The following is a 25181-nucleotide window of genomic DNA, read 5'->3' on the forward strand; positions in this document are numbered from 1 at the left end:
ATACTTATGTACTTAAAAAAAATATGTTATTAGGATTTTGAGGACTCCGAAGAAGAATTAATAGGTTTAACTAATGGGAATCATCCTCTTGAAATAAAGTTTATTTGTTCATTTAAAATATGGTAAGATATCATATGGTGGAGTGATTATCATCACTGTTTTTGAAGAGAGCACAGGTAATGTTCTACAATTGAAAATATGGTTACTCTATAAAGGTAAGAGAGATTATAGCAGGTGCTCCTACCAACGGAGGAAGCTACAGAACATACATGGAGTCAGACATATTCTTCAAGTTCCTCTCCCTTAGATAAAAGATCCCCAAACATGGAAAATCGTGAAGAAAACGTCTGTAAATTGTATGTATCTATCTATATAATCTCACCACACTAATTACACTAAGTTGGTCCGCAAATAGTCGAAAAATATCATAATGACCTTAGAGCTACGGTTCCGCAGCTAACCTTCCTATAGAGTATATATACACTCAAAAATGAGTCCACTCCTTGACGGGAAGATAGATATATAGGATAGAAACAAGTGCCTGTGGGAACAACCCCTCACAATGCAATGACTATCCTTATTATGAGGGATACATGTTATCATTTTTATATATATCATCATGGTTTTTTTTACACGAATGATAAAACACAGGGGCTTGTTACAATACACCTTATCGCTATTCCCGGCTGACCCTGCCGCTTGAACTTTTGACGCATACAACAATCACTTTTTCATTGTGGCGTCAGCTATTCTGTTTTATGACGTCATAATTTTACGGGAACCTGTGTGATATCCAGTAATGGCGGACAAATAGCGATAAGGTGTATACACCTAATCGCTATAATAAATAATAATAAATAAGCTTTATTTAGAGTCGGCATGGTACAATGTATATAAAACATAGACAAACATAAGCTCTAATGAGCTTTTAACCGACATATGAGACATTATATAACAGTACAACATTTATAACAATACAATACATAATATAGTACACATGCAATAAATATCACAGCACAAAAATGAAGCACTAAAAGCAGAATATAAGCATAAGCTAGGTATTAAGGCTAAAAGCATATAAGTGTAAACTAGGCATAAAAGCTTGTAAAAATGCATAGCATAAAAATTGAAAAAAATGGGATTTGATCTAGATGGTAAATAAATTTGCATAATATATAAACTAAAAGTCTGCACAAACTGTGCACTTACAGTCATTTCCATTCCATGACTTTAAAATATTTTTGAACTGACTAAAATTAGCAATTTTTCTAAAATCATCAGGTAGATCATTCCATAGAACAGCAGCTGTGTATTTAAAAGAGTTCTTACCATAGGTTGTTGTTCGGACCCTAGGTATATATCTACAATATTAGAATATCTAAAATTATATTTACAGTCTTTCAATACAACTAAATCATGTAAGCATGGTGGTGACAATTTATATAAAATTTTAAAACATTCAATAGCCATGTTACGCATACGTCTTATTTTCAGTGATGGAACCTTTGCTCGTAAAAGTAGTTCATCATATGAACTAACATAGTCTTCATATATAAATCATAAAGCCCTTTCCTGAATTTTTTCCAATTTGGTGGTGTTATTTTTGTTGCAAAAATGCCATGCCAAAGGACAAAAATTAAAATTAGATAAAATAAATGTGTGGAAAATTGTCAGTTTATTCAATTAAGTAAGGTAGCTGCCAATGCGCTTTAAAACATTCAGTTGTTGGGATGCTTTACGACAAATATTTTTAATATGGCATGTATGGTGATTAAAATTAAGTTGATAGTCAATATCAATACCCAAAAGTTTGACAATCTCATCACAGGATATTTATTCCATTCCGGATAAGTTCTAAAATTACACAACTTTTTCATCCAGTCGATGATATCTGGGACCCTGTTTAAACAATTCACCGTGCATGATACTTTTTAATGAGACCTGTTTAAACTACCGTAAATACTTCAAACAAAATATTTTTTTAATTCAATTTTAATTTTGAAAAAAAGTGGATCATACTCTATCAAAGTTTCTTGATGATCACTTTCTAAAGTTTTTCCTCCCTCAGCTCACTGCTGATGACCTCCATTTTCGGCCTGCGTGACCTAAACAGGAAGTTGTATAAATGACTGTTTTTCCAGGAATAGACTAAATAGCAATAAGGTGTATTGCCGGGTTTACTATCCATACGAATCCCTAAAAAAACACAAGGAAGGAAGCTAATTTGCGACAATGCTTCAAGTTATTGTTGTAATTTTTTTCTAAGACTTTCACTTACTTTGTGACCTAAATAAATATGTTCCCACTTGAATTATCTCTCCAATGACATATATTTGTTACCTTACGTAACATCTATAACTATTGTAATCCATAAAACAAACTCGACATTTTTGAAATAGAACGAATCGAGGCCCTACATTTGAAAATGAAAGTACTTAAGCGACACCTATCAGAAAATATATTTTCGGCACTCTCGGGTGTTTACCATAAACATGATAAATGTTATGCTTTTCTGAAGTCTGGTATTTTTTAAAATTTCAATCATGTAAAAATTGACAGGAATTATTAGGAACATACTGTCTTTTGTCCTCATATTCCAGTTAACTCCCAAGAGAGCCGAAAATATATTTTCCTGTAGGTGTCGCTTTTCAAGTCTAATTGACAATGGGGCCTATATTTGGACCCAAAATAAAGGCAAGAAAATCACTGCTTTAAAAGAGGGACGAAAGATACCAGAGGGACAGTCAAAGCCATAAATCTTTAAAGCTTGTCTTGGAACTTATTGATATTTATCTGTCATTACTGGATATCACACAGGTTCCCATAAAATTTTGACGTCATAAAACAAAATATTAGACGCCACAATGGAAAAGTGTTATTGTATGACTTCAAAAGTTCAAGCGGCTAGGTCAGCCAGGAATAACAATCAGGTTTATAGAAGGAATCCATGACAAATCACCCCACTCCTAATGACCCCACTTTTTCACAAACTCCCCCCCCCCCCCCCCCCCCCCCCCCCCCCCCCCCCCACTCTTGTTTACCAACTCACCCTTCTTATGAAAAAGGCTAAAATCCCATTGCAAATAGGTTGGATAACATGCTCCACTTATGACAAGGGTTAACATCCTGCTGACATAAGGTTCTTCCAACTCGCCCCACTCTTGACAAAAAGATAAACCACAATGATTTAATAGTGCCAACTCGACAGTCAGGGGTACTACTTGTACAAGTTATTTTTATTTACTTTAAGAAGTAAATAAAAAATGTTTGAATAATCTCCCCTTCATTTCTCAATTTTTTTTTTAGTATAAGTAAATTGTTCTTACAATCCAACAAACTCCTCAAGTTTTGAGATGTAAAATCATGCCTTTTTATAATTTTTCACAGGTATGCTCATTTTTTTCTATTAAAGTTCAATGTTTCATCTCATTAGTTCAACAAAGAAACTGATTGCGCAAAAAAAGTATTTACGCAAGGCCTTCAAAAATTGCTCCTTTGGGACTTGTAAATGAGCAGTGTTCTGAAGATAACAGACAAATTTATGGGATTTTCATTATTCATGGATTGCACTGAAATGATTAGTAAGTCATCAGCAAAGAGCAGATAATTTAAAATTCTATTAATTAATGAGAAAACAAGACAAGTTACAAACTATTAGGTTATGATATTAGCAAATGTTAGGAAGGGAAAGATATTGGAGAAGTAATTGATGAAGATTTAACCTTTGAAAGACACATATGCTAAAAAGTGAACTTAAATTCTCCCTCGCCCTGCTCGTCTGAATTTAAAGCATTTAATCTCTAAATTCAATAGGCTATATATTTCTTCGATTGAAACAATATTTAAACACATGACATATAACATTGTTCCTCTTTTGCATCGTTTCTTTTTCCCCCCGGCTAATACCTCCAATGCCTGTATGTACAATAAACATAACAGCAACTGTACATATACCTATGTGACCAACTTCTATTCGATGTAACTGCAAGCATATTTGATACTAATACATTTAAATCCCAAACTTTATATAGTACCTTTAAACCCCACCCTTAAAAACGCCAAAACTTTCCTCATGCCTTCTGCACCTAACATCGGATCTTATAAATATTACATACTGTTACAAAACCAGTATCCAAACTAGTTATACTAGTTCTAATCTATAATTATAATTACAAATAGCAAACAGGAAAAACCCTATTTCAAACAAAATTAAATACATAAAGCTAATTCAACTTTTGCTGCAATTAGAGGGAAATTTAAAAACTTAAATGAAAAAATCTTCATACCACTATACAAATCATTAGTGAGAACACACTAAGACTATGCTAGTTCCGTATGGGCACCTTTTAAAAATAAATCCATTGACACATGATTGACAAAAATGAAAATGTACAAAAAAGGGCAACACAACAGATACCAGGATTCAATAAACTGAGCTACCCAGAGAGATTGAAAAAACTTTTAAAGTTGCCAACATTTTCATATAGAAGGGTCCGAGAGGACATGATTGAGACATACAAGATACTTAACGGTAAAACACCGAAAATAGGCATAGCACAAGAGTAAAAGGTAATAAAATCATTCACCAACAATTCGAAACAAGTCTGAGGAAAAACAGTTATTCTGTAAGAATTGCCAAATAATGGAACAAGTTACCAGATATGTCTCTACCCCACTTCAATACCCATGAAAAACTTAGTGAAATTTTTCATTTGTATGATTATGATTCAATTAATAGGTTTATTTTCAATTGCTATACAAATAACTAAGCTTACAAGTATAAAGTTATTCTCCAATAATGATACGAAAATGTATTTTCAATATTCTAAGAAAGTTAAGCATCATTTAAAAATAATGGTTTAATAAATTTTGTTTTTTTAGGGGGTATTTTGTTACAGTGTAGATTAGTTTTCATTGAAGTGGGGCTAGTTTATGTACATTGTAGTTGGTAGACCTGAAAATTATATATTGAAGTAGATTTTACCCTTTTCAATAAGTGGGGCAAGTTGACATGGGAAACATTAATAGGATTCAACCATTTTCACAAGTAAGATGATTTTTAAAAAGTGGCGCAAATTGGTAAACCAGTTTGGGTTGATTTTTTTGGTGGAAGAAGACGTCAAGTCTTCTGAAGACCTATGGGACCGACTTTAAACTCATTGAGCCTCCGTATGCCGCATTCCTTTCTGTGTATTACAATTTCATAACAACTTAAGATTCCCGACACCGATTTTTACACATGATTAAGCATCTGAATCATTTAATTTGTAAATTAGGATTGAAAAACAATCACTATCGTAAATATGACCTTTTTATTTATGTAAATTAATAGATTTCATCTCATCCACGTGAAATCCATGAACGTTATTTGTTTACTTGTAACCGGATGTTTTTACTGTAGATATTTGTAGTACGCATGCGTGAATTTGGTATCGGGACAACTCGCCCTGTTTACAAGTTCGCCCTTGAAGTTACGAATTTGCAATCTTGCAGACAAGAAGATTTTGTTTTTAATAAATAAAAAGGATCTATTTCTTATTAAATTGGTGTCTTTATTCATTGTTTTCCTTGTCATGTGAATTAGATGCCTTTCTACTTCAAATGGTTTGAATCTATTTATAAAATTATTCAAAACTTAGTTGACAAGAGCAGTAGGTTACTGTTGGGAGAATTTGATTAAACTCTAAATGCTCATAGAATAAGAAATATAATTGAAACTGATTGTACCTCCTTCTGAATAATTTTTTGCAATATAAATATAAATCCCTTTTGACAAGAGAAATCTGACTTTTGTCAGAAATATTTTGTTCACATGTGCAAAGGTAATCACGTGTGGCGGCCATATTGGTTTGTTTACAAATATGTGAAGAAGCCTCTAGAACCATGACCTAAACATAAATAGTCTCTGAAAGCGTAAACGTTATGCAATACTATTTTATCAATCATGATTATTTTCATAAATTTAAATTTGATTATTTAAAGAAATAAAATTATAACAATTACGATTTTAGATTAGAGATTCTACTCAGACATGCTTTGATCTATTTATAGCCAAATTAGTTTACCTGTGTGAAAATGTAAATAATTTGTTTACTAAACTAGTAAAGACAAACTATGGATGGAAGATAATAATTTACATAAATATTTCAGGACATTTGATTGATTTTAATAAATATAGGATTTAAAAACTGCAAGTGGAAACAAATTTAATCATTAGCTACATAATCAGCTGATAATTTTTCTCGCAAACATCGTGGTGATGTAACTGATGAAAATCACTCCATCAATCCTCCAGCCCTTTCACATATTAAGCAATAGATCTACTTATTATTGTAGAATATTCATTGAATATACATTCATCGTCTTATTGAATATATCGGGTAATCGGATATTTTTAGCTGACATTTTGGGTATCCGATTGTCAGGAGTCTACTGTACTACCATAAACATGATAAAGATAGTAAATAGTATTTTTTTTTCACTAATTAATTGACATAATACTGGTTGTAACATATTTTATTTTTGTATTCAGGTTGGGACCCCCCCTTCCCCCCCCCCCCCCCCAATTATGAGTGGTGTGCCTTAAATAAGGGACTGTTCCTAAAACAAGGGGTCATTTTACTGTTGAAAAAAAAAGAACATTTTTAAGATTTTTATTAAACTCAAAAGTGGGAAAATTCTTATATTTGGAACAACTTTTCTAAATGAGGGGTCAAATTAATAAAGAAGATATAAGTTTAGAAACAACAGAAAATTCTTATGACATATTTTGACCATTTAGTACTTAATAGATGCATAGTTCTTGGGGGAAAGTTTCATCAAATAATATGAATAAAAATGTGCTCATTTTTTACAGCGGGTTGTAATGTTCTTCCAATAAGGTTACCCCTCATTTGGAGTGTTGTTCCCAACCTGTTAAAGGTCCATCTTTGTGTGCATAATTCAAAATTGGAAATTTCAACAAGCATCTAATATTCTTACGCAAGAAAATAAACCCTGATCTGCTAGCTTCATCTCTTCTACCGATTTAATAACTAGAATCATGCAAACAGACTTAAGAAAAAGGCATGTAAGTTCATCATACAAATATGACACTTTTTCTAGACAATCCAGATCGTGCAAAATACTTCGCTTAAAATTGTTGTTGTGCACTAAAAACCCCTATGGGAACTTTCAAAAGTTAGCGGGTATGTAACAAGCCTTACTATTTTTATGCTCCATTTATGGGCATTATGTTTTCTGGTCTGTCCGTTCGTCCTGCTTCTGGTTATAAAGTTTATGGTCGAGGTAGTTTTTGATGAAGTTGAAATCCAATTAACTTGAAACTTAGTGCACATGTGTTCCTTATGATATGATCTTCTTAATTTTACTGCCAATTTAAAGATTTTACCTAATTTTCACAGTCCACTGAACATAGAAAATGATTGTACGAATGGGAAAACCATGTACTTAAAATTATGACCTTTTCTTGTTTGAAGAAAAAAAAACAACATCATAACGATAATGGAACAAAGCAGCCTGGGTTAGTTGGGCTGCTTTTGTGGTAATTCAGGTTACCTTTTATTCACCTTCTTCCACCTCAGAGCTATCAGCTCTTTGATTAAAAGTTGGGAGAGTTGGTGAAAAAGAGGTGCGATTTTGTGTGGGGCATTTTGCCAGTGGGGCGATTTTTCCTGCTTCCGTATATAGAAGTTCCAAAAGGAAAAAATATTCTCGAATATTATTTCCACAGGAATAAATATTACAGTATATGTTTCTAACAGAATAAATGGTTCAGAATATTTTTTCTAACAGGAATAGATATTATGACAATGTTTATAACAAAGTTTCCAATGGAACTTCTGTTAGGTGAAACAAATATATGTTGACAAACTCACTCAGATCTTCGTACTTGTTCAATCTGTTAAAGGATAAATTACAAAAATATTCTTCCTTTATCAAGTACAAAATGTACATGATGTACATGTAGATCAGGGTTTTAGAAGTCAAATTTGACAATCATCGATCAATAAGTACCAGTTTAAAAAGTTGTTTAACTAGCCATATAAATCCAGCCACATCTGTAGATGTAGTATAAAAGCTTCATGTAGGTGTATTCATGTAGTTTCCTTATTATGTAAAACTTCTGACTGTTAGATATAAGGCTGATTGACATTGCAAACCTCAATCAGTCAATTGAAAGTATATTCTTCTCAACAACAACAAAAAAAAACAAAAAAAAAACAAGATGGCAGAGGTCAACGAAAAGGATCAGTTAAAGGTCATTAATTCAGATGTCCATTCAAAATTTTGAAAAAAACATACAACCTTTAGAGTGGAACAGGTAAAAAGACTTCATTAACAACATGAACAATAAATGTCACTCCGTAATAAATATTAGAATATCTGTTTACCTCTTAATTTGGTGTCCTCATTGTAGTCCACATGTTGCTGATTTCTTTTAAAAACAAATTCAACTGTCATGAAGTATAAAAAACCTATACTTTTAAACATAAATACTAAATTACAAGATAAAAACAATATTTGTACATTGTAGACAAATATGAAATGTGTTGTACTAACTGACGAAAGAGGAGAAATAATTGGCAAGTATTGCTTTTCTATCTTCAAATAATTTTATTTTTATTTTTACAGGTGTTTGAAAAGTAAAGCTAAGTACACATGTCCTCGCTGTAACATCCAATATTGCTCATTAGAATGTTACAAAGGTGAAAAACATGTGCAATGTTCAGAGAATTTTTACAAGGAATGTTTTATGGAAGGATTGAAAGACTTTGGTTCCAGGTTTGTAGTTAATATTAGGTCATTAAGGTTTTTGTAGTTTCTGTAATGACGATAGAAGTTGTCCCACTAACCATGCTTACCAGGGAACCTATTCTTTAAATCAAATTATTTTGACAATAACTTTATTTTGCGTGTATCCCTATCTAGACTGCTCAGCTGTAACTGAATAAACAAAAGGTGGAGTACCAGGAGAGAAGCACTGGCCTACCCCTGGATTGATTGATTAATTAATTGGTGTTTATAACATCCCTTTCGGTGATTTTGCCCTATTTTGTGACAGTCTGTTTTTATTTGTGGAGGAAGACAGAAAGTCTGGAAATAACCACTGACCTTAAAGAAAAAGTGGTGGGGAAATAGAAAATTGACATAGGGGAAACCCAGCTCACAATCTTAGTGTTGACAGGCTAGCGATACAGTATTTTGACTACTAAGACCATTCAGTCACTGAGGCCCTTTACCTTCCAGAGAAAAATGGTCATATTATATATAAATGTAGAGACAGTATGTAAAAAAACAGTTCATACCTTGTTTCCAAGAATTGATAAGAAAACATGATTCTGCCACAGTAATATAATCATGATATAAATATACATATATTATCACTACAATATAAAAGGGATGTGATATGATTGCCAATGAGACAACTCTCCACAACAGACCAAATGACACACAAATTAACAACTATAGGTCAACATACTGTCATACAGCCTTTAGTTTAAACAATATTTTATTTAGATAAATCAAAACATGGTATATAATTCTAATACATGAAATAAGTAGGATTCAGAAACAATCAAGGTTTCCTAAATATTTTATGTCATAACACTGAAAGTTTCAGTAACATTTAAAAAGTTGTTGTACTTATTTTATCATGTTTATAAAATCTTATCTTTAATAGCAAAGAAGATAAACAGAATGTTTTAGAGATGTTACAGAGGGTCAAAGATGAAGATCCAGGTTTTGATTCTGATGATGGTAACTGTTATGTTTTCTACACATAATGAGATGTTGTATCATTCCCAATGAGATTATTATTCACTTGATTCTGATGACGGTAACTGCCATGTTTCTACACATAACGAGATGTTGTATCATTCCCAATGAGATTATTATTCACTTGATTCAGATGATGGTAACTGTCATGTTTCTACACATAACGAGATGTTGTATCGTTCCCAATGAGATTATTATTCACTTGATTCTGATGACGGTAACTGCCATGTTTCTACACATAACGAGATGTTGTATCATTCCCAATGAGATTATTATTCACTTGATTCAGATGATGGTAACTGTCATGTTTCTACACATAACGAGATGTTGTATCATTCCCAATGAGATTATTATTCACTTGATTCTGATGACGGTAACTGTCATGTTTCTACACATAACGAGATGTTGTATCATTCCCAATGAGATTATTATTCACTTGATTCAGATGATGGTAACTGCCATGTTTCTACACATAACGAGATGTTGTATCATTCCAAATGAGATTATTATTCACTTGATTCTGATGATGGTAACTGTCATGTTGGCTACACACAACGAGATGTTGTATCATTCCCAATGAGATTATTATTCACTTGATTCAGATGATGGTAACTGTCATGTTTCTACACATAACGAGATGTTGTATCATTCCCAATGAGATTATTATTCACTTGATTCAGATGATGGTAACTGCCATGTTGGCTACACATAACGAGATAATGTATCATTCCCAATGAGATTATTATTCACTTGATTCTGATGATGGTAACTGTCATGTTGGCTACACATAACCAGATGTTGTATCATTCCCAATGAGACTATTATTCACTTGATTCAGATGATGGTAACTGTCATGTTTCTACACATAACGAGATGTTGTATCATTCCCAATGAGATTATTATTCACTTGATTCTGATGACGGTAATTGTCATGTTTCTACACATAACGAGATGTTGTATCATTCCCAATGAGATTATTATTCACTTGATTCAGATGATGGTAACTGCCATGTTTCTACACATAACGAGATGTTGTATCATTCCCAATGAGATTATTATTCACTTGATTCTGATGATGGTAACTGTCATGTTTCTACACATAACGAGATGTTGTATCATTTCCAATGAGATTATTATTCACTTGATTCAGATGATGGTAACTGTTATGTTTTCTACACATAACCAGATGTTGTATCATTCCCAATGAGATTATTATTCACTTGATTCTGATGACGGTAACTGTCATGTTTCTACACATAATGAGATGTTGTATCATTCCCAATGAGATTATTATTCACTTGATTCAGATGATGGTAACTGTCATGTTTCTACACATAACGAGATGTTGTATCATTCCCAATGAGATTATTATTCACTTGATTCTGATGATGGTAACTGTTATGTTTTCTACACATAGCGAGATGTTGTATCATTCCCAATGAGATTATTATTCACTTGATTCTGATGATGGTAACTGTCATGTTTCTACACATAACGAGATGTTGTATCATTCCCAATGAGATTATTATTCACTTGATTCAGATGATGGTAACTGTCATGTTTCTACACATAACGAGATGTTGTATCATTCCCAATGAGATTATTATTCACTTGATTCAGATGATGGTAACTGTCATGTTTCTACACATAACGAGATGTTGTATCATTCCCAATGAGATTATTATTCACTTGATTCTGATGACGGTAACTGTCATGTTTCTACACATAACGAGATGTTGTATCATTCCCAATGAGATTATTATTCACTTGATTCTGATGATGGTAACTGTCATGTTTCTACACATAACGAGATGTTGTATCATTCCCAATGAGATTATTATTCACTTGATTCTGATGATGGTAACTGTCATGTTTCTACACATAACAAGATGTTGTATCATTCCCAATGAGACTATTATTCACTTGATTCTGATGATGGTAACTGTCATGTTGGCTACACATAACGAGATGTTGTATCATTCCCAATGAGATTATTATTCACTTGATTCAGATGATGGTTACTGTCATGTTTCTACACATAACGAGATGTTGTATCATTCCCAATGAGATTATTATTCACTTAATTCAGATGATGGTAACTGTCATGTTTCTACACATAACGAGATGTTGTATCATTCCCAATGAGATTATTATTCACTTGATTCAGATGATGGTAACTGTCATGTTTCTACACATAACGTGATGTTGTATCATTCCCAATGAGATTATTATTCACTTGATTCTGATGATGGTAACTGTCATGTTTCTACACATAACGAGATGTTGTATCATTCCCAATGAGATTATTATTCACTTGATTCAGATGATGGTAACTGTCATGTTGGCTACACATAACGAGATGTTGTATCATTCCCAATGAGATTATTATTCACTTGATTCAGATGATGGTAACTGCCATGTTTCTACACATAACGAGATGTTGTATCATTCCCAATGAGACTATTATTCACTTGATTCAGATGACGGTAACTGTCATGTTGGCTACACATAACGAGATGTTGTATCATTCCCAATGAGATTATTATTCACTTGATTCAGATGATGGTAACTGTCATGTTTCTACACATAACAAGATGTTGTATCGTTCCCAATGAGATTATTATTCACTTGATTCTGATGATGGTAACTGTCATGTTTCTACACATAACGAGATGTTGTATCATTCCCAATGAGATTATTATTCACTTGATTCAGATGATGGTAACTGTCATGTTTCTACACATAACGAGATGTTGTATCATTCCCAATGAGATTATTATTCACTTGATTCAGATGACGGTAACTGTCATGTTTCTACACATAACGAGATGTTGTATCATTCCCAATGAGATTATTATTCACTGGAGATCACAGGACAAGAATGTTTACAGCTACAAATCACCACAAGGCCTTTAGCAATGTGCAAAATGCATACCTTATGACATAGTAGTCAGAAAAAGGCCCAGGGAAGACAAATGATAAATTATTCAAAAGAGGAAACAAATGACCTGATTTACACTAAAATCACATATAACAATTATAATGCACTTTACAAATAGACAAATATTTCACTACAGATTCGTGGCTTGATACTGACACATAGAGAGTGTGATGGTACTGTGGATTCATTATTATTCGTTGGATACCAATTTTCGTGGGTTTCGTGGGAACAGACGAGCCATGAAATTAAATGATCAACAAATATCAAATTGTCTATAGACTTGTTTGCAGATTTCTCTAAAACCACGAAATTAAATATCCACGAACATGAAAATTTCCCTCAATCCACGAAAATTGGTACCCAAGAAAATAAATAAATCCACAGTAATATATAAATAAGGAAATGTGATATGATCATGGTCAATAAGACAACTATTAACCAAAGGATGTGGATGTCACATGTTTTAGAGTGCTTCAACCTACCACCTACCCAAGACAGTGGTGTCACAGCACATAATTAGAATGAACTGTAAAATCTATTAGAAAAGACTTGACTCAATCGATTAGAACTAAGCACATAAGCAGCCAACAAAAAGATAAACTATACAAAGTATTGATCAACTCAAAGCAAATGGGAAGCACAAATGAAGTAGAGGTTTAGGTAGATAAGGGTCTAAGATAAAATTGATAAATAAAGGGCTTTTTTCATGCTACAGATGATGCTAAATTGCCTGATTTAAGATATAGGAAGATGTGGTGTGAGTGCCAATGAGACAACTCTCCATCCAAATAACAATTTAAAGAAAGTAAACCATTATAGGTTAAAGTACGGCCCTCAACACGGAGCCTTGGCTCACACTGAACAACAAGGTATAAAGGGCCCCAAAATTACTAGTGTAAAACCATTCAAACAAGAAAACCAACGGTCTAATCTATATAAAAAAAAAAGAGAAATGAGAAACACGTATAAAGTACATAAACAAACGAAAACTACTGTACATCAGATTCCTGACTTAGAACAGGTGCAAACATTTGCAGCGGGATTAAATTTTTTAATGGATCCAAATCTTCTACCTTTTTCTGAAACTATAGCATAACATCACAACATAGAAAAACACACAATAAAATATCAATTGGCAGACTTAATTCAATCAAAACATGTAAAATAATACACTATGTACAAATAATACACTATGTACAAATAAATATGATATGTATGAATCATGCTTGGAAAACCAAATTTTGTGCGATAAAAAGAAAACTAAACAATTCTAATTTTTTAATAAAATATTAGAGGACATCTCTAATAATTTTGTACAGTATTTAATCAGTTAAAATATCTCATATTCTCTCTCCAAACAAGTATTATATGTCATAGGAGAAATTTACATTACCTGTCTAAATAACATATGTTTACTTTATAGATAATGAAGATTTGGAGGCTAGACTAGAAGGTCTGGATTTAGGTATGTAACTAGGGGTAATTGTCCTTAACTATGTCAACATATATGCAGCTATTTTTCTCCAACAAATATTCTTTTGGATTTAAATTAGAACAACTATCTAATTAGTGCATCCATAAAAAAAACATACATAAATGTGTAAAGTGATCAGTCTTGTCTATTGGTCTGAGAATGTCTCATAATCCTCTCTCAAAACTTTTTACAGCATGCATTAGAGATAAGAATCTCTCTTAGAGATAAATAAAACATAGAAACTTTCATCTTTTCTATCCAGTCTTTTGGATTAACTGGTACCCACAATATGAATTCTAATTGAGAAAGAGCTTTGTACTGAGTTTGAACTCAACTAAATATATCAATGCCCTATTCATGCTATTCTTAACCAATAAATGTCTACCTAGCAGGAGTGAGTTTTGAGATAGCAATTTGTATTTTAGAAACAGATAGCAAGACTGTATGGAATAAATTAACAGACAAAGAAAAGAAAGAGTTTGAGAGGTTGATGGCAGGTGGAGAGTTATCTACCTTGGTTGAAGTTTGGACACCATGGTGGAATGATAAGGTATAACTTGGTCTCTGTCATATAACATCAATAACCAAGGGATGACTTTGTTGTATTGTTGGGTAGCTCATTAACATATATTTCACATCTCATTTTATTTATGGTTTCTTTATGAATTTCTGTTCTGTTTTTTTGAAATTATAATATTTGATGAAATAATTTCTATTTACAAGATTTTCACCATTGGCCTCTGTAACAATTATCATGATTTATCCAATCACTATATCATAACAGCTAGGTGTATTATTGCTTCAGGTTTTGATATCAGAAGTGAATGACATAACAGTAAAGACAAGAATCCCACCTATTCAGAAGGATATAACTGATATTTCAACTTTATTGTCAGTAAGTATAAACTTCAAAGATATCTATGTACAAGATGTTACTGAAAGTCAGTATAAAATTCACAGAAATCTGTGTATAAGATGTTACTGATAGCATAGACAGATCCTGCCCCCCACCTTTTTGTGGGAAAAAATTGTTGATTATATATTGAATCAATGAATGATAACTGAAGCAGGCTCCCTCATGTGGCAGTCAGTGGGCCCCCTTCATAAAAAGTTCTGGTTCTGCCACTGGATAGATAATCAGAACAAACATCACAAAAAAAACCACAAGACACAGATATCTACAAACAAAAATATAACTGGTTTTTTTTTTGAAAGTTTCATTGTGACCTCTGCTGCTCCCATGGATGAGCAGTACCTACCACAATAATGGGAAATGTTTTATTACTCATTTCAAGTATAAATACAGTGAAAAGTACCTACCCCAACAATGGGAACTGTTGTTTACTCATTTTAAGAAAAAATGCAGTGATAAGTCACATTCAGTAATAAAATTGAGAATGGAAATGGGGAATGTGTCAAAGAGACAAGTAAGGTCACAAATATCATGATGGCTCACATAAACTTAAGAAATAATGTCTCAAATTTACTGTAAGAAATCTATAAAGTTTATTTATATTTTCAACTACTCTTCATCATCAAGATATTAGGCAGACTCAAATGTATCTGGGATATTAATTATTTCAAGTTAATTAAGAAAGATGAATTAAGCACAGTACCTGAACTTTGAATCAGTCTTTGAAAGTACATCATCTATATAGGTGACTGCTCCTCAAGAATAAAGGAAAAAGTCAGCTGTAGAGGGACGCATTTAGTTAGGAAAGGATTACTCATTGTCTATTGAAAACATGTCCTCCAAATGTAACAAATATATAATCACTTAAAAACATCTGGACCACACCATCATATCAATTTCAGTGAACCTGTTGAGAGGGTGTTTTTTTTTTTTTACAGAGTATGATTTGTACCTATAACAAGATATTTGTATCAACTTAAGCCATTCTGCTTTATGAAACAAAACTAAACAAAATTCTCTCATTTAGACCAGTAAATCATTTAGAGAAACTTTGTGATTAATATCTTTATTTTTGTCCATTTTACAGAAAGGGAAGCCCTCAGCAGATCTAAAGAACAATGTGATAAACGTTCTGTATGCCTACTGTTTTGTTTGTCGACTTTACAATGGAGATCACATGTCATTCCCAATAGAGGTTACTAAGGTAAGTAAATAAATCTGTCTTCTGTGATATATAGAGGTTATGGAAATTTCGAGTCACAATGAGAGTTTGCTGTATGTGTATGGGAATTTGTATGGGAATTTGTATGACAATTTGTATGGGAATTTGTATGGGAATTTGTATGACAATTTGTATGGGAATTTGTATGGGGATGTGTATGGGAATTTGTATGGGAATTTGTATGGGAATTTGTATGGGAATTTGTATGACAATTTGTATGGGAATTTGTATGACAATTTGTATGGGAATTTGTATGGGTATTTGTATGGGATTTGTATGGGAATTTGTATGGGAATTTGTATGGGAATTAGTATGACCATTTGTATGGGAATTTGTATGGGAATTTGTATGGGATTTGTATGGGAATTTGAACTTTCACATGTATGGGATGGAACAGTCACAAAACAAAACATCAGAATTTGAACTCTCACAAACACATTTTTATGAATTTGAACTCTTACAAATACATGTATCTGTATTTGAACTTTTATAAAAACAGTGTAACCTGCCTAATCTGAAACCTGAGTATTCCAAGATCCTTTAACCAATACATTTTTGTGGTCCCAAAATATGCTTATCTTTGCAGAAAATACTCTGACACTCTGCTTAATCAGACATTTTTTTCTGGTCACCAAATGTGTCGGATTAGACAAATTACACTGTACATGTTTTTGAATTTGAACTTTCACAAATATGTGTATGTGACTTAAATGCTATATTCTTCCATTATTTTACCACAAAAAAGCTGCCAAATCCTACATGAATGATAAAGTAGATGTTTGTTTTATAGGAAGTCTACATTAATGATAAAGTAGATGTTTGTTTTATAGGAAGTCTACATGAATGATAAAGTAGATGTTTGTTTTATAGGAAGTCTACATTAATGATAAAGTAGATGTTTGTTTTATAGGAAGTCTACATTAATGATAAAGTAGATTTTTGTTTTATAGGAAGTCTACATGAATGATAAAGTAGATGTTTGTTTTATAGGAAGTCTACATTAATGATAAAGTAGATGTTTGTTTTATAGGAAGTCTACATTAATGATAAAGTAGATGTTTGTTTTATAGGAAGTCTACATTAATGATAAAGTAGATGTTTGTTTTATAGGAAATCTACATTAATGATAAAGTAGATGTTTGTTTTATAGGAAATCTACATTAATGATAAAGTAGATGTTTGTTTTATAGGAAGTCTACATGAATGATAAAGTAGATGTTTGTTTTATAAGGAGTCTACATTAATGATAAAGTAGATGTTTGTTTTATAGAAAGTCTACATGAATGATAGAGTAGATGTTTGTTTTATAGGGAGTCTACATTAATGATAAAGTAGATGTTTGTTTTATAGAAAGTCTACATGAATGATAGAGTAGATGTTTGTTTTATAGGAAGTCTACATGAATAATAGAGTAGATGTTTGTTTTATAGGAAATCTACATTAATGATAAAGTAGATGTTTGTTTTATAGGAAGTCTACATTAATGATAAAGTAGATGTTTGTTTTATAGAAAGTCTACATGAATGATAGAGTAGATGTTTGTTTTATAGGAAGTCTACATGAATGATAAAGTAGATGTTTGTTTTATAGGAAGTCTACATTAATGATAAAGTAGATGTTTGTTTTATAGGAAATCTACATTAATGATAAAGTAGATGTTTGTTTTATAGGAAGTCTACATGAATAATAGAGTAGATGTTTGTTTTATAGGAAATCTACATTAATGATAAAGTAGATGTTTGTTTTATAGGAAGTCTACATGAATGATAAAGTAGATGTTTGTTTTATAGGAAGTCTACATGAATGATAGAGTAGATGTTTGTTTTATAGGAAGTCTACATGAATGATAAAGTAGATGTTTGTTTTATAGGAAGTCTACATTAATGATAAAGTAGATGTTTGTTTTATAGGAAATCTACATTAATGATAAAGTAGATGTTTGTTTTATAGGAAGTCTACATGAATGATAAAGTAGATGTTTGTTTTATAGGAAGTCTACATGAATGATAAAGTAGATGTTTGTTTTATAGGAAGTCTACATTAATGATAAAGTAGATGTTTGTTTTATAGGAAGTCTACATGAATGATAGAGTAGATGTTTGTTTTATAGGGAGTCTACATGAATGATAAAGTAGATGTTTGTTTTATAGGAAGTCTACATGAATGATAGAGTAGATGTTTGTTTTATAGGGAGTCTACATGAATGATAAAGTAGATGTTTGTTTTATAGGAAATCTACATTAATGATAAAGTAGATGTTTGTTTTATAGGAAGTCTACATTAATGATAAAGTAGATGTTTGTTTTATAGGAAGTCTACATGAATGATAAAGTAGATGTTTGTTTTATAGGAAGTCTACATGAATGATAGAGTAGATGTTTGTTTTATAGGAAGTCTACATTGATGATAAAGTAGATGTTTGTTTTATAGGAAGTCTACATTGATGATAAAGTAGATGTTTGTTTTATAGGAAGTCTACATGAATGATAAAGTAGATGTTTTTTTTATAGAAAGTCTACATGAATGATAAAGTAGATGTTTGTTTTCTAGGAAGTCTACATTAATGATAAAGTAGATGTTTGTTTTATAGGGAGTCTACATGAATGATAGAGTAGATGTTTGTTTTATAGGGAGTCTACATGAATGATAAAGTAGATGTTTGTTTTATAGGAAGTCTACATTAATGATAAAGTAGATGTTTGTTTTATAGGAAATCTACATTAATGATAAAGTAGATGTTTGTTTTATAGGAAGTCTACATGAATGATAAAGTAGATGTTTGTTTTATAGGAAGTCTACATGAATGATAAAGTAGATGTTTGTTTTATAGGAAGTCTACATGAATGATAAAGTAGATGTTTGTTTTATAGGAAGTCTACATTAATGATAAAGTAGATGTTTGTTTTATAGGAAATCTACATTAATGATAAAGTAGATGTTTGTTTTATAGAAAGTCTACATTAATGATAAAGTAGATGTTTGTTTTATAGGAAGTCTACATTAATGATAAAGTAGATGTTTGTTTTATAGGAAGTCTACATGAATGATAGAGTAGATGTTTGTTTTATAGGAAGTCTACATTAATGATAAAGTAGATGTTTGTTTTATAGGAAATCTACATTAATGATAAAGTAGATGTTTGTTTTATAGAAAGTCTACATTAATGATAAAGTAGATGTTTGTTTTATAGGAAGTCTACATTAATGATAAAGTAGATGTTTGTTTTATAGGAAATCTACATGAATGATAAAGTAGATGTTTGTTTTATAGGAAGTCTACATGAATGATAAAGTAGATGTTTGTTTTATAGGAAGTCCTATCCGTTAGTAAAGTACTAAGTGGTACAGCAGTGTGTGGCAGTCCTCCTGAGGCAATACAAATGTGTTTTCAATGTTTACAAAGTGTAAGTATTTATATTTTATCGATAGTTAGATGTAGCTTAGAACTTTCATCAGGTTTTGCTGTCTAGTTTCTCACACTACTTGACTGAGAAAAAAACCCATCATCAGTCAAATCAATTGATAATTATCACACAAGAAGATCAAAGAAAAGTTTAAGTAAGAAAACAGTAATGAAATGATTTTTTTCATGTAAGAGACATAGTAAACAGTATGCAGTTGTTCTAAGAAACACTGCTATGCTACTATTGGTTATAGAGTAGTGTGACATATATATTTATAACATCTTCAAAGAATGTCTCTAGTCAAAGACATAACTGAAAGTTACAAAAAGTGCTTTAGTTGTAAGCTCTCCATGAGATATGGGAAATACTGAAATGTTATCAAAGTTCTAAAGGTGGTACAAACAATGTCCTACTTTATAATTCGTTGACAGAAAAAAAGAGATTTGAAAACATGATCAATTGAGAATCTGATGTAGGGTGTATAGCAATTTGTTAAAAGCCAACCGCATAAAAAACTGCATGATCAAAATACACTTATATGTCAAAATATTGGCTTAATTACAAGGCAGTGTTGTAAATACAAATGTACTATAATACCAGAAATCAAAAAATCTGTATCCAATGTAGTGTTATGACAAACTTTTTATGTATAAATCTATTTACAGAGGGATAAAGAAAATTTGACCTCACGACAATTCAACATATCACTGATAGAGGATGTAATCAGAATAATACAGGGACCCAGTCAATATGATCCTTTACAGTTTGCTTTGGCTGCCTTGTCAGAACTGGTCCTGTTGTTCCATAAGACCATGTCAGAATTGACAACAGGTATGTTAGACAGGGACCCAGTCAATATGATCCTTTACAGTTTGTTATGGCTGCCTTGTCAGAACTGATCCTGTTGTTCCATAAGGCCATGTCAGAATTGACAACAGGTATGTTAGACAGGGACCCAGTCAATATGATCCTTTACAGTTTGTTATGGCTACTTTGTCAGAACTGGTCCTGTTGTTCCATAAGGCCATGTCAGAATTGACATCAGGAATGTTATACAGGGACCCAGTCAATATGATCCCTTCCTGTTCCTTTTGAAGGTGTGTGGTTCTATCAGGGCAGTGTGGCTCCCTCCACCATTAAAAACTTAAATCGAACTAAAAAGCTATAATTGCTAAAAGTGGTGTTAAACACCAATCAATTAATATAATTAACATGTGGTAGATATAACTAATATATTTTCTCCAGGCCATGATAGACCTCACAACATATTTAATATAAGAGTATCAAGTCAATAAAACCCATTGAAGTTATTAGCAAGACTGATTTTAATATTTCCTTTGATCCTCTGTCTTCTTACAACAGGTTTTTATTACAGCTTTGCTTCATAGAAAGTGGAGGTACAATATTAATGATTTAGTTCTGTAGCATTTTATATTTAAATTGCATACAGTAGTGATATTCTTTTACAAGCAGAATAATTACTGACACTCTTTGTTTCATTGCATATTTGTAGATATAAAGAAAAGTAAAGAAGAGAAGACCCGACTTGAAAACAAAGATTTAAAAAAGAAAGTGTTTATAAGTTTAAAGAAAGCAGAGTTTTTATTAAGCTGGACACAAAGATTTGGTATGGCATTACAGTCAGCAGTGACAGAGCTCCAATTAGAGTTTTGTAAGTATTCTGTATTATTAGTGGTTATTCTGTGGATTTTTGTACCCCCGCTTTCAAAAAAGGGGGTATACTGTTTTACCTCTGTCTGTCAGTCAGTCCGTCCCATGAAACTTTCGTCACATTTTTCTCAGGAACTACACATCCACCCTCTCTGTAATTTGGTATCAACATTTATATATGTCAGCCATACCGTGTGATGTGTTTTCAGATTCATCATTCATCGACTTCCTGTTAACCGAACACTTGTATGATTTTACACATGATAGCCAAGTTGAAATTTTTCGTCACATTTTTCTCAGGAACTACAATACAAGGATTTCTGAAATTTTGTTTCAGGATTTATATAAGTCAGCTATACCGTGTGATGCGTTTTCAGATTCATCACTCGACAACTTACTGTTTACCGAACACTTGCATATTTTTACACTATTTTAAAATATTATCCACTTGCGGCGGAGGTATCATCAGTGAGCAGTAGCTCGCAGTTTCACTTGTTTTTTCAAGTTTCCAAATGAAACAGGGCAAACATATCATATTTAAATATGATATTGAAAATCTTATATACAAAATATATATGCACCAAATGAAGTCAATTCATATAAAGAAACTTACAATTAAGTACTTATATAAGCATGGGTCATATTTCAATAGAACTGTATTTGGTAAATTGGTGCCTTGCAATGTCTACATATAAGTTAGACAGGATTCACCTAACCTTAACCTGATATCATCAATCAGTGATTAAGGTTAAAGTAACATCATTTGATCAGTTTATCAGATTCTATATGCAGTTGGTCAACTTCATGTATATGTGGTGTATGGAATGATTGTAAGAGGTACATATCAATCTGACAGGTTTTGCCTGACCTTAAATTCATTGGTTGATGTTAATTATACCCCGGCTTTAAAAAAGGGGGGGTATACTGTTTTACCGCTGTCTGTCAGTCCGTCCGTCAGTCAGTCCGTCCCATGAAACTTTCGTCACAATTTTCTCAGGAACTACACATCCACCCTTTCTGTAATTTGGTATCAACATTTATATATGTCAGCCATACACTGTGATGCGTTTTCAGATTCATCACTTGACAACTTCCTGTTTACCGAACACTTGTATGATTTTACATATGATAGCCAAGTTGAAAATTTTCGTCACATTTTTCTCAGGAACTACAATACAAGGATTTCTGAAATTTGGTTTCAGGATTTATATAAGTCAGCTATACCGTGTGATGTGTTTTCAGATTCATCACTCAACAACTTCCTGTTTACCGAACACTTGCATATTTTTACACTATTAATATTATCCACTTGCGGCGGGGTATCATCAGTGAGCAGTAGCTCGCATTTTTCACTTGTTTTTTTGTGTTTCGGTTTGTTTTTCAAGTACCATAAGATAGGTGAACAATATTTTGGTGAATGAAATAATTGTAAGGTAATTGTCTGTCTGACAGGATTTATCTGACCTCATTGTCATGGAACTTTAGAAATATTAAGTTTAGATGATACTTGTAGTAAAACCTTCAAGACTTTCAACATATAATCAATGATCAGTAATGCAGGCCAGATGTTTCAGAGTGTACACTTTTGTTTATATCTTTTGGATAGAATCTGCAAAAAGAAAATTTGTTCACAATGACCAGTGGTAAAAATTGTGTACTGCCTGTCTGAATTTGGATATTTGGCAGGTTTGAAATTGACACATCTTCTCCTTATTTTATTAATGAACTTGCTGGCTATTATTGTAATTATATTCATTGAGTTCATTGACATGTTGATACAAAAGTTACTGTTTGTATCTAATCAATTAGGGAAAAACTTTAATATTCTTGACTTACACTCCTAATATTTTGTAGGTGCCATGAGCAGTGATTTAGCAGAAGTGAATGAAACCAAACAAAAAGTAGAACATTTCCAAAAAGAAAAACAACTGAAAGACAATAGAAAACTTGTTCAAGAAATATAGATACTATGAATGAAAATATCATAAATTAAAATTTCAGATGATTATTGGATGTTGATTATCTGCCCTGAACACAGTTATACATTTCCTTACTGGCACGAGACCACAATTAATGACGCTGCTTTTCCTTGTCCATGAATATAGTACCATTAATAATTAACATTGACCAATGAACCAGAGTTTTCTAAGCTGATGCAATGTAGTAATCCTTAAAATCAATCAAAGTCTTACACGTATGCATGTACATATATAATGCATTTCATACAATATATTTCTTTCAGATGCAGCTCATATCTGAAAACTAAATTTTGTCTAGTCTGTGACATTAGCTAACTTCTTAAAAACTTTGTATTTTAAAAGGTCAAAGACCTGGATGCTTCATACTTTATATATGGATGCCTGATGTTACGTAGTTCTGTCAGTCACAAATAATCCTCATTTCATGGATCGGTGAACAAGGTTAAGTTTTGGTGGTCAAGTCCATATCTCAGATACTATAAGCAATGGCTCTAGAATATTCAGTTTATGGAAGGACTGTAAGAAGTACATGTCTAACTGACAGGTGTCATCTGACCTTGACGTCATTTTCATGGTTCAGTGGTTGTAGTTAAGTTTGTGTTTTGGTCACTTTTTCTTATACTGTATTCAATAGGTCTACTATATTTGGTGTATGGAATGATTGTACGGTGTACATGTCTAGCTGGCAGGTGTCATCTTACCGTGACCTGATTTTCATGGTTCAGTGGTCAAAGTTAAGTTATAGCATTTCTAATTTGGTGTATGGAAATATTTTATGATCTATATCATATGCAGGTTTAAATTGACCTTGACCTTATTTTCACGGCTCATTGCACAGTGCTAAGTTTTTGTGTTTTGGTCTGTTTTTCTTAAACTAAGCAAACAGTCAACTATATTTGTTGTATTGAAAAATTGTTCGCTGTACATTCCTACCTGGCATGGTTCATTTGACCTTGACCTCATTTTCATGGTTCATTGGTCAATGTTTGGTTTTTCTTGGTTTAGTTTATGTGACCGTTGTAATAAAGCTTTATATTTAGGACTATCAACATAATATCAATGATAAGTAAAGAAGGCGAGACATTTCAGTGTGGGCACTCTTGTTGTTCAATAGTGCCCTACATCAAGTTTCTGGTACAGACAATGGCATTTAGTGAACAATTCTGTAATTTAGTCTTTAAACATCAATCAGTAAGCAGGTCTTTGGGACGCTTCCCTATATTCTATAAACTGAAATTTCTAGCTTGTACATGTATGTTGTATTAAGAGGGTCTAGAAAAGGATCTTCATATCTGAATCCTTTCATTCTTCTCTTTTCTTTCTTTTTACCCATTATTCTCTTTTCTGTAATTACCAAACAGACGTTTATTGATTCTGTGGACTGACATTATCCCTGTCTGTAATACCTTTTGTAGTAAGGACATAAAAACATAAAAAAGTTCAAGATTTTGTATATTCTTTATTATCAATTGTCAAACTTGAAACATTATAAACAATGCTTAAAATACTGACTATGATCTCATGCATATAAGTATTTTAACATTATGTTGCCTATCAAGATTATAACATATTATGTCTTCTATCATGATTATGTCATCTCTTATGATTATGACATGTATTGTCATCTTTCCTGATTCTGACGTATTATGTCATCTTTCCTGATTCTGACATATTATTTCATATGTAACAATTCTGACATATTATGTTCTCTATTCAATAATAAATTATATCATGTATTATCCCAACAAAGATAAGCTGACTGTAACACAGGGAATGTTTTCATAACTTATACAGAAGTCAG

The 25181-nt window shown here is 32.1% G+C and overlaps 1 protein-coding gene across 1 annotated transcript; it reads left to right on the top strand.

Moving 5' to 3' along the window:
- Nucleotides 1-286: 286 nt before the first annotated feature.
- On the top strand, nt 287-23409 carry LOC139513888 (zinc finger HIT domain-containing protein 2-like). The gene is made up of 11 exons (XM_071302828.1): nt 287-356; nt 8635-8784; nt 9683-9759; nt 14142-14183; nt 14618-14742; nt 14998-15087; nt 16193-16309; nt 19638-19730; nt 20396-20561; nt 21244-21402; nt 23256-23409. Exons 1-11 carry the CDS (start codon nt 325-327, stop codon nt 23363-23365), a joined length of 1161 nt encoding a protein of 386 aa, XP_071158929.1. The 5' UTR covers nt 287-324; the 3' UTR covers nt 23366-23409.
- Nucleotides 23410-25181: the final 1772 nt, after the last annotated feature.

This window comes from Mytilus edulis, chromosome 2 (assembly GCF_963676685.1).
Source record: "Mytilus edulis chromosome 2, xbMytEdul2.2, whole genome shotgun sequence".
Taxonomy (NCBI): domain Eukaryota; kingdom Metazoa; phylum Mollusca; class Bivalvia; order Mytilida; family Mytilidae; genus Mytilus; species Mytilus edulis.